Raw genomic sequence first — 15,318 nt, forward strand, 5'->3', positions numbered from 1 at the left:
CATCCTCCCCCAGGATTCCAGCTGCTGCAATAATGGCTTAGAAGGGGTTAAGAGCAGCGCTGCATCTGGTTAACCCCCTCCCTGCCGCACTCCCTGCCGCACTCTGCCTGACACATGATGCAACAAGCTCTACACTGGGTTAGCCGGCTGACACACCCCTTCGTTCTTATTGGCTGTGGGCTCCCGTTGCTTGCTTGTCATTGGTCAGTTCTGGATCCCATCCCCCTCCACATGGCAGTGAGTGTCAGACTGCTCCCTGTAATATAGAGGAGGTGGAGGTCTCCCTCCCCTTGCTGCACCACTCCTCCCCTCTTCCTCCCTTTTATTCTCATTCTTTTTTTTTCCTTCCCTCTCCTTATGCATCAGGAAGTAGTAACAGCCTGATCAGTTTATTCTTCTTCCTTTGGATATCTTGGACTTTTTTTTCCTAAAATTTTTTATATGTTTTTTAGTCTGCAAATCTTTGGATTGGCTGGAGTTATTGGATAAGGCATTTTATGTACAGAGCTCTGATCGGTGAATGCTCATTGCTTCTATATCAGTATAAAGATTTCTGGATCAGGATTGGACGATCAACATTCCAAGCTGCAGCATTGCCCTGGACTGAGCTGCTGTGTGAGCTGCTGCTTGAGGTGCATGCCAGCTGCTCTGCCCACAGATGTGGCCGCAGCAAGAGGATCCCAGGCTAGCTCCATGCTATTCACACACATAGAAGATCCCGAATCCTCACATTGCACCTCCTGATTGGCTCATCACATCCCTGGATAGTTTTGGATCATCATGCACTTAATTCAGGAAATCTACTGGCACCCCTAAGATTTCCATTCGATGACCTGGAAGCCCAGGGATTGGAATTGGCATTGTTTCTTTTGTTAATTTCCACCTTCACCACTCACCTGCAACCTACTTGACTTGATCCTCCCCCAAAAACCCCCCAAATATTCTCTTTTTACTTGGGGGACCTTCAGATGTGACCCCCCAAACCAAAGACAAGGGTGGGGGTCCTTTCTGAATGCCTTTACAGGGTTTCTGGTGGTGGGTTTGCTGCAGGCATGGGTTTACCCTCCTGGGCAGGGAGTATGGGGAGAAAGAGGAAGAAGAGGAATCCTTTGAGATGAAGAGCACTGAAGTCCAGATGAACAGCAGAAATGTAAGTTTATTCCATTGTACATCATGCAGCATTGTTATATAATGATATCTGTCAGATGGCATTATGATCGGAGAATGGTAGTGGCGTTATTATAATATTATTAAACAGGATTTATATAGCGCCAACATATTACGCAGCGCTGTACAATAAATAGGAGTTGCAAATGACAGACGAATACAGACATAAAACATTAGGAGGAGAGGACCCTGAAGAGCTTACAATCTAGGAGATAATATATATTTATATATAATAAAGAAAGGCGGCTTTATTTTTATATAAATCTATGTGACTAACAACCTTTTTACCTTCTTACCCCTCAGGAACCCTTGAAATTATGTTAGGTCTCATGGAACTCCTACTAAAACCATTTTATTGGCAGTTACTGGGGAAAAGTTAGTTTAAACTGGGGGTCAGTGTAAAAACTTTTTACCCCTGAGAAGATCTTGAATTTGTGATAATGTCTCAAGGATCTCCTGCTAAAACCAATTTCTTGGGGGCAAAGTCTCCTAAATTGGTAACCATTGGAATCATTTTACCCCATGGAAATTATGTTCAGGTCTTGGTAACCTCTAAAACCAATTTCTTGGGGGTTAGTAGGAAATAAACTCTTGCATTGGTTGCCAGTGGAAAGAATACCCCTTAGAGCTGTGTCTGGCATGCCACCTTTATAGACAACTGAAAAATCATTGAAATCTTGCAGTTGGGCCTTACACACAGCTTCGGCCCCAGAACTATGCAGGCATCATCAAATATGAAGGCAATCAGCCACAGTATGAGGAAAACTCTAGAGGAACCTCGGGGCTCCAGAAAACCCTGCTGGAGAATGGCTGGAATAGAGAATAGCTTTGTGCACATGCTGGACTTCTGTTGCTGGAAATGATCTTTCTTGATTGTTTCCAGTGACAGTAGAATGAAGGAGCACTGCACACACAGCTCTGTTCAGCATCCTGCTGCGTCCTCCCCATAAAAAAAATGAGGTTGTCCCTAATTGGTGTTTTTTTGAATCACCTGCAGATTCTTAATAACGTCTAGATTTTCGCCTTAGCTGATCCCAATCATTTGTCTTGGCCAACAATTATTTAGCATGAGTATGTAGCTTATGGAATGGTTAGAATCTCTTTTAGGGAGATCCGTTCTCCTTGTTCGGATGACCATTGTCCTAAACTAATTGGAAATCAAATATTGTGACTTGGAACATTAATAAACAGTCCTTAGGAGAAGCCTGTTTAACTGTCTAGGAGGGCATTTCCTTATTTTGGAAAAATGTCCTCTTACTTCCTGTTGTGTCCCTAAGTGAATGAAAAAAACCAACCTATAGGAAATGCATGGCAACAAAAATCTGATAGAGGTTTAACGTTTGTATAATATATCTAAAATGGAGAAAATGTTGTCTTTAGATTCATTTCAGCACAAGGATATGGATCTTTATTTTTAGCCATGTGACTGTAATTTTCAAATGTTAATGCTTAATGGGCTTGTTCACACAGGCAGTGATAAGGTTCCCGCATGGCTCCCATTGTTGGGCACCATTCCAGTCACTTGCCAGACCTCCTGACAACTGTGCCTGTACTTATTAAGCCAGCATCTGAACATTTGGCAGTACCAACTATTACACCCCTATTCATTACCTATGGACATGTGCAATCATAAAATGATAGCAATAAAAGCACCGCCACCGTCTAAATGAACTAGCCCCAAAGTATATCTAAAACTAAAACTTTTTTCCTTGTGGATAGTATAGGGAAGGGTAAAACTGCTGTCATCTGTGTCTCATTAGGGAGACTTGCCTTCACATCCTGTCTTGTAGACTTTAGGGGAAATGACTGGATTTCTTTCCAATAGATAGGAAATCCACTTCTTAGATAGTAATCGTGGGAACAAGTGTCCCAATTGGAAGATTTCCATTCTTTTGGTGGAAACTTCAAATATTGGAGTAATGCTGACTAAGGGCAATTAGTGAGGATACACAAAAAGCAATGAAAACCTAACAGTAGTTCCAATGCTGCACCAGTAAATACCATTGTCTTTAGTTATATTTCAAAGTAGAACTAAAACTGTCCCTCTAGGCTCCTGCTATCAGGTGCAGGTACACATTATTTGCAGACCTATGGTAGTTATTATTATTATTATTATTAAACAGGATTTAAATAGCGCCAACATATTACGCAGAGGGGTTGCAGGCCATACATATTATTGGTGACCTAACTCACACAGCGGCTTTCTATAGCCAAGCACCATTCTCCCTGGTCACTCCATCAACAATCCTTCCATCTTTTCCCGCTCTTCTTTTGGCTGTTTTGATTGGTCAGGCTAGGTAGATGTCATTCCTGTGCATGCACATGGGTAATCAATGCATGCCAAGACCACACTGATCTGCGCATGTGCAGCACTGTGTACAATTACAGCATGCCCGGAGATAAGGCCGAAGAAACACACAGAGTAGTAAATACTGAATAATAACCTTAAAAAAAACTAAAGAAATATATTGCGTTAACTGAAAATAACTTATCTTTTAGAAAAAATAATGATTCACATTTCAGTGTGTTAGATTGTAACTAAGACTAACATGTTAAAAATCTTGTAAAAGGTGTAGTTGTGTTCCCCTGCAAAAACCGATGCAGCCTACTCATAAATTATTAATTCCATTAACAGCCACTGGTCTATAATGAATGATTTACCAGCCTGAAAAGCTATGACTAGTTACTTCTGAATCTAAGAAATAATTATTATGTGTTTTTATTTCTATCTGAAAATATTTTGCTGAACACATTTGTTTTCCAGGACAATAACAGTTGAATTATATAGCACACGAGTTCTGTCTGTATAGTGCAATGTTTATTTAAACTTAAATAGGTTCGGCAAAATAAAAATAAAAAAATCAATAAAAAAAAAAATCATAAATAATAATAGAATGATAAGGATATGGCTACAAAAAGAACAGTAATGTGCTTTATAAATGTGTTAGGCTTTGGATCTTCGATAATAATGGAGATATTAACGAGCAACAGGATTGAAAAGCCCCACAGACCTCTATTAAGCAGAGGGAGCTTGGGGTAGGAGAAGAACGGGTCATGTAACTTTGACCCTTCATTGGGCTTTGGTGACTACACACTGCTGCCTGATTTTTATGCATGGATGGTGTTTGTAGTTCCGCCATGCATAATAAGACTCCAAGTGTTGCTGCAGGTTACATTGCTCGGGGCAAGAATACCATAACAGCTTTATTTGAGGCGTGTATGTCCATCTAAAAATGTTTATAAACCCCTGGCTGTCAGTTTCCAAAAAAGATTTTGCTTCATTCCCTATGTTGGAGACAGAGTAGGAAATGATAGATAATGGCTGTGATGATAAATCTAACAGATTTCACCAGATTGTAAGATTTGCCTTCTACTCCTGTTTCTAAAGTAGAGAAGAAGAATCTCCTCAATGGGGCCAAAGATAGTAATAATAAATTGAGGTTTTACCCATTCCAAATGTGTCCAGAGCAATAAAAATTGGTTTTAGATATACACAGTAATTGGAGACAATTTAGGCCTTCACTACCTGGGGATTTCAATCATATGAATAAATTAGCGATGTACAACGGTGAATGAAACTATACTTTGACCATTGAACACTTCCAACGGCTGAACCTTACAGTCTTCAAATAATATTATTATTATTATTATTATTATTATTATTAATAAACAGGATTTATATAGCACCAACATATTATGCAGCGCTGTACAATTCAATACAGTTCCCTGAGAGATGAAATTCTTCTCCAGAGAATAAAACAAAATGAGATATCTGCTGTCCGTCATCATTTAGATCACACAAAATTATTACTACTGCATGATTTGAAGATTGGTGTCCTTACCGTCACATTGAGCTTTGCTCATTAGTTAGTAGTAAGTAGCTGCACGTGATACTCGAATTGGTCACGTCACCTGCAAATCTGCCCGTCTGTCTGGCTAAACTGGTCCATCACTGGACTGCGTGTTTATAGTATGTAAATTGTATAATTTTATGATGGGTTGTCAGTTTCACTATGGAACAGATGTGCATTTGTGATGTAAGCTCGCTGCTTCCAAACTGTATTATGTGTTTTGCATAGACTTGCTTGTTGCCGCAGGATTTGTGATGCTGGTTAATGAATCTCAAGCTGGAACAATTCTTCCTTTTTTTAGTTCTCAGTAGAGTTGGGGAGTGTTAGAACATCTTTCAGGTTTCTATGGTTCTGTTGCCATGGTGGAAATCACCATCATTTGTCCTGAAGGAGCAGCAGGACAAGAAGGTTGGATCAATCCAACTGGAAAAAGAACACTAATAAATCTTTTTTTTAGTTACATGGGTGAGATTTAAGCTGCGTACACACTTGCAATAATTATCGTTGGAAAGGAACGCCTAAGACTGATCGTTCGATAACCGTTAATAAAAACAGTGCACAACGACTGAACAATGCCGCCAACGAACGAGGATTGTCGCTGGAAACAAACGACTGATCTGATTGGTCGACGATCGTTCACTATCTATTGTGTGTATGGTGGTTCAGTGATCCTGGATGGTTCTGCAGTACACTTTCTTCTTTACATGTCACTCCCTGCATCGTTCAAACGATTGTATCCAGCGTGTGTGCAATATTGGTGGATTATATTTGAACGATCGTATCGTTACAACATGTACAGAATTGTGCACAATACGATCGTTCAAAATAATAGTGCATAATCGTTAGTCGTTCGTTTTCTAACAATACTTATTGCACGTGTGTACCTAGCTTTAGAGCTTTGGTCAAGTTGTTATCATTGTTTGCACACTATTGAGGAGACTCTATTCGGTTCAGGTATGGCCACCACCTGTGACAAGCGATATACCTAGATTTGGCCAGGGGTATGTTGGAGAATTTACCAGGCATCTAAATCCATATTAATCCATAGGCTCACACAAGAGAATTTATAGAGCGACAAGAATGTCCAGATGCAAAAAGGATCAGGCAAAGGTTAGGCTTCATAACCTTCAGACTTTTTGCTGCCAAGTGAACACAGTGGAAACCTTTACTTTCAAAACCTGCTGAGAAAATATTTGAAAGGCCAAAGGTGACCTTTTCTACTTTCTACTTTTCTAGTCATGAAATACATTCTGAAAACTGGTATTTTAGATACACCTTTGTAATTGCCACCTAATTTATTCCTAAGCATGGTTGAGGACTTTTCTCATGTGGCAACTTTGAACCAATCACCAAGCACATGGGGGAAAGGAAATGTACAGTTAAGGTCATACTTACCTAAAGAGCATTTGAGAAATAAACAAATAAAATAAAACAATCGGATGAGAATCGGTATTGGCGGAGCGGGGTGACTGTTGTAATGGTGGAAACAATACTGAAGCGTGCGGCTCGGTAACGGTTGCCCCATCCAACTTAGTACTACACTGACGTCATGCTGCACCTCCCTTGTTTTTCCATCTCTAGTACAGTTTGTGAATTTAGTGCAATATAAAGGTGAAAATTGTCATTCAGAATATAAGAATTTATTACAATAATATTTTTGTTTTAATATTATTATTAAAAAATAAAAAAGGCAAATAATGTCCACATTTTTCTGTGGATCACCAGTGGTCCACAAACCACTGGTTGGCGACCACTGCTCTGAAGGGTTCTTTGGGTCAAATGGTTGAACCCTGGCACTTTCATGGTCACTTCTATCTTCGATTCTGATACATAGTGATTAGGAGTTTTTACTCGGTTAGTAATTTATTATTGGGACCAAACTTTTTGGTAAAACATTGTCAAACTCGGTGAGTCCAATAAACCTCCATACTCTGATGTACTGGGTATTTTTTGGTGTTGAACAGACAAGTGTAGGGAGTAGCAAAGTTGGGATTCAGGAAACAAATTTCATTGCCCTGGATATACAAGTAGTAAAAATGCTGCCACTTCTTGAAAATTCTTGTTGCTTACTTGTCTGGCTTTTAGTTCATTTTGAGTCATTGACTCTGACAAGTATCTATCCTTAAAGTCAATCTACATACTTGTCCCAGGTCAGTGACTCAACGTATTGAAGTCTGTGGATCAGCATGACTCCCTAGCAACAAGCATTTAAACAAATGGAATGTTGACATCCGTATGTCTCCCAGTACAGATTTCTTTTAATCCATTTGAAAACAAACTTGTTAACATTTAAAGAAAATAACAAATACTCCCCCCTACTGCTGCCTTAATGCTGAAAGCCACTCTGGTCAAGAAACAAACCGGTCAAATCTCTTCAGAAACCACCGCCTCTGGGTTTCAGTCCCTCGTGTCCATCATTAGAATATTTTGTTCTGTTTACCTTCACATTACTATAGGACACCATAGGGATTATTATTATTAAACAGGGTTTATATAGCACCAACATATTATGCAGCGCTGTACATTAAATAGGGGTTGCAAATGACAGACAGATACAAACAGTGACACCGGAGGAGGAGAGGACCCTGCCCCAAAGAGCTTACAATCTAGGATGAGTCTAGGAATGAGGATAAACTACTGAGGGTAGGGGGTCCTAAAAATCAACCCTCCTGAATGTGCCAACTTCTAAGGCACCAGAGAAGTAGAATAGCTTCTATCCTTAAAGAAGAACTATACTCAAAAACGAAAAAGAAATCCCGCAAAGCAGTCACTCCAGGGGTGTCCAGCATCGAGTCCCGCGTCGTCCCAACATCCGTCCTGGATCCGGCGCTCCGGGTGCCGCCATCTTCGTACTTCTTCCGGGTTCTTCATCCTACGTCACCCAACCCAGTAGCGAGATCGGGTGACATGATGAAAATAAAATTGCGCATGGGTGAGATCGGCAAATTCTCTTTCAGCACAAAGGCTCCTTCTGCGCATGCCCGAGATGCTCAGGCATGCGTAGAGGGAGCGCCCAAGAGCCTCCTGGGATGCCTGACATAGATCGGAAAATTAGGGGGTGGTGCTGCACCCTTTTTTTTATTTTATTTTTTTAAAAAGGGTGTTGCAAAAAAAAAAATGATTTTTACCCTACATGAAGGGGTTCTCTACCCTTTTAAGTAAAGTGAAAATTCTGAGTATAGGTACGCTTGAACATTGAGTGATCATAAAAATATTATCAATATTATGTACAGTAATAAAATCTATGCAGATTTACCCAGACAGAACCAGATCATTTATTTCAATTTAAAAGCTGTGCTCGGAGGCCTTGCTTTTCTTGGTTGAGATTTTAAAATGTTGGATCAGGATACAGTCTGGTTCCTTTTTTTTATGAATAATGTGATCATGCAGAGTAAAGTGACAATGAAGCAACTTGGAGGATAGAGTTATGGCAATTAATATTTGTAAAACAAATGTAAAGGTAATATAGGGTTATATAATATAATATAAAAATAGCATTAGGAAACTATGAAGGTTTTCATTCATCCAAATCATGGGATAACTAACTGGCTTTATGTGTGTAAAACTGATGAGTTGACCAGTTTGTTTCATGGCAATGTGTTCTGTATTTTCCCTGAAACTACTACCCCCACTCCAACCCCAACCCCCACCTTCCTTTCCCTTCTGGTGGACATGGGACTAGTAGTGTTGAACCAGCACATGGCTTCATATTACAAACATACAGTCCTAACATCAGATTCTTGCACAAAGTCAGTACCAAAAAGTTTTATTCACAAGGGTAATTTCTAATGGTTTGACTTCTGGGGCAGAACCATGTCATTTCTCATGATACCTAACAATCGATTTTGTTTTCTGAAAAATCAGTATTGGTGAGGAGTATATTTGCAAGGCTTCAATGTAAAGTCTATTTACATAAAAGAGGATCAGCACCTGGCTTCGGCCTGCCAACAAAGGCTTCACTATCTTCCCAGCTATGAATCTCACAGTAATCAGACCCATATGTTCCAACTCTGCTGTCTCCAAGTAGGAATAGCTGCTCTTCTACTTGTAACCCATTCCTTGCCTCATTTGCAACAAAAAGAACAGATAAATATTTAAAATAGTTTGGAGAACAAAAATGTACTTTGAGTTCTTTGGTCTGCCTAGATTATCTGGCCAGTTATTGTAAATCTTAGCGGGTGTGGGTGAGCTTTGCCATAATCAGCAATTATGCACAGCATGCTTGCCAAATATAACGCATGCTTACTTTGTGCTGGCACCATGCTGTGATGGTAGGAACCTGTTACCACTGCATCCCCTGAAGCCACCATCTTTGCCCTCGACCACACAGTGGGCTTAGGCTACGTACACATGTCAGATGGATCACGTCCGGTTATCGCTTCAGGACTAGTATCGGATGTGTGTACAGCCGGCATCTGACATGGTTCATGGATCTATCCTGGCAAATCCTGGATGAATGACCACAATGCAAATGAAGGGGAGAGAGCACAGCGGGGCGCCGCTCCCTCGTTCCCCCCCTCCCCTCTCCATAAAGCAGAATGGCGCAGCACTTGTTTATGAATCTTTAAGTCTTTTGTTGTTGGAAAGGATCATGAAAGATGTAGATGATGATCCTCTTTGGCTACTGATATGTAATTACCTTGTATTCACAGAAGTGACATTGTCCTTGGCATCCTATGGTGATGCCTCCACTTGTGGTAGTGCCCCGCATAGAACATGGCTCTGCTCTGCAGTGTAAGACAAAAATGAAAAAGCCACCAGGTGGCCAGAAAACTTGGCATGCCAAAAAATTCTACCTTGGTTGTTAAGTGAGCTAAGGTCCCCTTTAAAAACCTAAGAATCTTACACAGTTCAACCCACTTCTGCAACCATATCTCAAATGTTCACTTTCTGCAACCTTGAATGCATACATTTTTAAGGACTGTGGTCAGTTCTTATTATTTATTTAGAAACATAGTCTTTACCTCCGTTTTATCCTCACCTTTAATGGGTCAGTCTGAGCTTCCTACATAAAAAATACAGACTGTGCCCTTTTTTAAATTAACCAAAGATGTTTAATTTTTCCTTAAGTGGAACTCCAGCTGAAGCTATTCAAAACCAAACGACAGCTTATTTCCAGACACAGAATCATGAAAAAAAATGAGAGGCTTTGCCTTACGAAATAAAGTCTGGCGTCTTTATGGGACACTCCACCCTGTCATTCAAAATTTGAAATAAACCACTAGGAAATACAGTATTTCCTGTTCATTATTTAATTAACTTAAATGGTGGGGAATTTGGCTTGGTGATGCATTGCTGCTTGATCCCTTACATTTAGGTGATTAAGTATGTATGTACTTGAGTAAGCAGTGCACAGTTGCCATGACTTTGGTTTCAGGACATTATGATGATGGAATAGGAATCTGCTTGAACCCATTCAGCAATACAGTGAACTAGTAAATGCTAAGAACTCATATACCGGCTCACATAGCAATTTGTTATGAAATTTGTAAAAATTATTTTTAAAAAAAGCCTTAAAAATCATCCAAATCAATTTCACAAAATTAAAGTTGAACTCTAGGCTTATTTTAGTCTGGCTTGGTTGTGCGGGCTTTTCTCTCTGGGTCAACAGTTTTTTCCACTTTTATACCATATCTTAACCCTGCACATAAAGAGGAACTATACTCAAAAATAAAACAAAAATTTAAAAAAAACACTTACCTTTAATCCCACAGGGCAGTCCGATCACTCTCCGGGAGTGTCCGGCATCGGGGCCCGTGTCGCCTCGGGATGCGTCCTGGAGCACTGGGTGCCGCCATCTTTGTCTTTACTTCCAGGTTCTTCATTATACGTCACCCGACCCAGGCGCATAATCAGGTGACGTAGGATGGAAAAATATAAATAATTTTCTCCTTGAGCAAAAAGGCTCCTTCTGCACATGCCCGCTATACTCGGGCATGCGCAGAAGGAGCGCCCAGGAGCATTCTAAAGTAGGTTATCCCAGTAGGCTTTGCGCTTCCATTCATTCACGACCGTCTAGGCAGCCGAGAATTAGGGGGCGGTGCTGCAGCCTTTTTTTTTTTTTTTTTTAAACGTGTTGCACCTATATATCCAATATTCATGGTGAACACTCTTGATGTAATATTGATGATGGATGATGATGGAAGAACCTATATGGCAGTCATGCATAGGTTTCAGGGTGGGCACCAGGGATTTTAGACCTCTACATATTTATCCTTCATACAATGGCTTCGAATAACTCAAGCTGTATTCTGTGTCTGCAACAATATTACCGCAACATCTGACTTGTTAGATCATAGTCTCAGATTTACAACATATTATCCTGGTTGATGCAGCCAGACAAAGCTGTGAACAAAAAAAAATGTTAGATTCTAACATATTTTTTAAAATGTGCAGTCAACCTAAAATCCTGAAACCGGAGACATGACAAATTTTTGAATGTGTGAAATCATTTATTTCATTTTCCAAATTACTGCTCATGACTTTAAATTGCTGCAATGAGGATAAAGTGTTGGGAGTGTGCCTGAAATGAACATAACTGACTCAAATAATCCATGATACATTTCATATTGGTATAACTTAGATCTCTCCTCCTACTAATTAAGCTTTACTTTCATATACAAGAGAGAGTGTGTAATACATTGCAATATAATTATAAAATGCTATAAGATATGTAATTTAGTGGACAGTGATGTCACCTGTTTTATTAGAGAATAGTGGGTATCATCATTGCTATGAAATATGCAAGGAAAATTGTGTATGAAAACCAATAATAGTGGGGATTTGAATGGTTGCTGAAAGCTTTTCTTTCCAACACCTTGATAAATAAGTCCATGCTATCATGTGTCGCTCATTTGGAAGTGTTCCATTAAAAAACATTCATAACTGTGGGTGATGATATAACGCAGCTGGGCGTACAAATTACTGCTTAGAAAGCCTGGTTTATGCAAAAGACTGAAATATGAAATGATCCTACTATAAAAAAGAATGTTGGAGAGTGAATGAAACAAATTGATTGGTCTCTATGGGGCAGAAGGACCAAGAAATAAAGTCTAAAGCTGCTTTAGTCAATTCAGATGGACTTTATACTTTAAAGTTGGCTTTTCATGAAATAACAAGATCCTTGTGACTGACAGCACTCCACTCACTTCCAAAAGGCTGCGAAAAAAAAGTTTTTATTTGAGAAAAAATATTTATCTTGAATTTAGCTTCAGTACCCTTCCTGGAGGCAACGGCAGTTTAAGTGTTAGTCCATGGAAAGATGGGCCTCCGAAAATTCCTCAAGAATGCAGTTCAACACATTGCATGGACAAGGTAAGTATTTTTTAAACATTTTGCCACTTTTGTAACATTTTGTTTTGAGCTGGGGGTCAGGAAAATTAGAGCCGGTAACTAATATCTAATATCAATTAGGTTGATTGGTGAGTAAAATCAGTTTATAGTGACAAAGTGGTGAACAGAATATGGATGAAAAATGGTGGTCTGTGACCCAATGACCAGTACTTTTTGATTTGCAGCATCGTGCCCCATCTACAAATCGTGTCCAGGACATTATCTTCATTGTGTTTGTATGTTCTGCCCATGTTTGTGAGGATTTCCCCTCACATCCCAAAAATGACATATGAATATGATAGGGACCTTAGATTGGAGGTTCCTCTAAGGCAGCAGTCCCCAACCTGTGGTTCGGGAGAAAATTTTGGTGGTCCACAGCTTTGGCCGGTGCAACCCCAGCGGGGTCAGGGGAAGGACCTCACTTGGGGGTCACACCGGCCAGAGCCGTGGACCACGTCCCCCGTATGCATCACAGGCTCAGGGCGGTGGGCGGGTTGTGTCTCTGGACCTAACCCATCCACTCTCCCATTGCAGGCTCAGACCTGTAATTGGAGAGTGGGCAGGTTCTGGCATCATGACGTCACTCACAGCTCCCTGCGCATGCACGGTCCGGAGTCCGTAAATTTAGTGGTCTTTGACGTCCAAAAGGTTGGGGACCACTGCTCTAAGGGACAATTAGTAACATGACTAGGGACTTTGTAAAGTGTAGCATAATTTGAATACAAGATGATAATAATCTATTTTGTATATAAATAACACCATTTTCTGGAGAACATCCTGTCCCCTCTAAAAACAGACCATTTTACTCATCTGTCCATGCTGCTGCCAGATATTTGCTGTGCGGTACACTTGGGGCCACACAGCTGCTATTGCTAAGTTTAGTCAGACTAGTCTTATTTTGCAAAGATCTTACTCTAAGGAGAGATTTCCACTGATCCAAGATTTCCATCATTGGGGATCATAAATGATAGCATTTCCATACGTTTGTACAGATACCCTAACATAGAAAACTATGAATTTGCAAGATTAGCAAACCACAGCTGACTGAAGATTACATTAGAAAGAGCATTTTCATTATTATTATTAAATTACAAAAAGGCTGAGTTTAATTTTTTAAACATCGAGTTACTGTAAGTTTGTGCCTATACAATCTAATTATACAAAAGCACATGATACCTATAGATGCAGTTTGTAACCGAAAACAAACACTGTGTGTATTTATGTATAGTTCTTGGTTTTGATGTACAAAAACACTTTTGGGGGATTTCTTTATCATTTGGCCACCATCATTGGACCTGATTTAATAAAGCTGTCCAAGTCTGGAGAGAATACACTTTTATCAGTGAAGCTGGGTGAACCAGCAAACCTGGAATGGATCTGGTCCAGGATTCAAAACATTTGCTAGAAAATAACAATTGACTTTGAAGCAATCCATTCCAGGTTTGCTGGATCATCCAGCTTCACTAATGAAAGTGTATCCTCTCCAGCCTTGAAGAGGTTTCATAAATCAGGCCTGTTGTGTTTTTGATTTTTTTATTTGCTACTGTTTTTGAATTATTTGTATTATTATTATTATTATTTTTTGAACTATTTTTATACTATTTTTATTTAATTGTTCTACTGTTAGATAAATACCTGATAAAAAGCCACATAGTCTATAAATGATCAAACCACTAAACTTCCAGATCATGATGAATCCAGAAACATTTATACATCATGAACTACACATGTGCAGACATGGACACAGTCATTGTTACAGACATTATGCACATTTGATATTTTATTCCGATGGGCCAAATGCCCTCATGGACTGATTTTAATCATTCTACCTAGTTTAGCAGCCTTGGAAACTGTCAGATAATCATCTGTATCATGAGTAAGGTTATGTACACATCTATTAATAATCGCTGGAAACAGGGGCGGATGGGGAGCTGCAAAGTGTGCCGCTGCACAGGGACCCTGGACTCTCTTTAGCCAAGAGGGACCCTCACAGGGGTTTCACAGGGATGCCCAAAGCCAGGTCTCTACAGGAGCTGGCTACTGACTACTGTTGGCTATGCCCACCACTGGCTGGAAATGATTGTTAGCATTCACTACAGTAGACGAAATGGGCAATACAGACAGCACTGTGAAGAAGAGAAGTTGCCCCTCTGTGTCTTCCCATTAGGAAACAACAATGGACATTTGTGTCGGTTGTTAGTTATGCAGCATGGCTGATCACCAAATAGGGGACTTCTTTTATAGACTTTCACAAAAGTACATTTCAGACAACTAATGTCTAACATGTGTAAAAGGCTTTGTTTTAGAGCACCTGCGTAGTATAGAAAGCAGAATCAAGCACTCTATGCAAAAAAGTATCATTTACAGGTACTAGTAGGAAATAATTGCTTGACATGCTTTTTTAATTGACATCCTCCTTAACACAATGATTAGTGCACATTAATTTTAAGATGATGGGAAACCTCAATTCTAATTGTCTGGGGTTAAGGAAATAATGGGTTTCTTTTTTTATGGTTCTCAAGAAACCCAAAGTCTCCAACAAAGCATTGTGACTTTTTGTTTCTGAACATACTGCTAAGGAGCGGCTCTGACATTAGACTCCCAGAGGCAGTGAAAAAACCTGTTAGACTGGATGTGATTATTGCTGTTGTCTTGTAAGTGATAAAGATGTCAGCTTTTATGTCAAACCAAATGCACCAACTGAACTGTCACATAGAGAAGGTGCTATGTAATAACTGTCTGTAAGGGTGTGAACATACCAGTTCACTGTCTCATTTATATGCTGATCATTGACATTCCTTCATTTACAAACCAGCTATTATTATTCAGGGTCTTGTACATAGACAAACCCACTGTAAAGATGTCAGTACACCTGTATTTAAGTGTATTGAATGAATACACCTTGGAACAGGGCGTGACACAGCAGGCATTATGTGCACATGAACAACCTAATAGATCTAAACTTTTC

At 39.8% G+C, this 15,318-nt stretch overlaps 1 protein-coding gene across 2 annotated transcripts in view; it reads left to right on the forward strand.

Moving 5' to 3' along the window:
- The first annotated feature begins 283 nt into the window (after positions 1–283).
- PLEKHH3 (pleckstrin homology, MyTH4 and FERM domain containing H3) overlaps positions 284–15,318 on the forward strand; it is a 73,762-nt gene continuing 58,727 nt past the window's right edge. For both annotated transcript variants that reach the window (XM_072403972.1, XM_072403973.1), the window contains exon 1: positions 284–1,150. In XM_072403972.1, the coding sequence (XP_072260073.1) occupies positions 1,013–1,150 (138 nt within the window). In that variant the 5' untranslated portion in view covers positions 284–1,012. The remainder of the gene's footprint in view (positions 1,151–15,318) is intronic.

Source organism: Pyxicephalus adspersus, chromosome 3, assembly GCF_032062135.1.
Source record: "Pyxicephalus adspersus chromosome 3, UCB_Pads_2.0, whole genome shotgun sequence".
Lineage (NCBI taxonomy): Eukaryota > Metazoa > Chordata > Amphibia > Anura > Pyxicephalidae > Pyxicephalus > Pyxicephalus adspersus.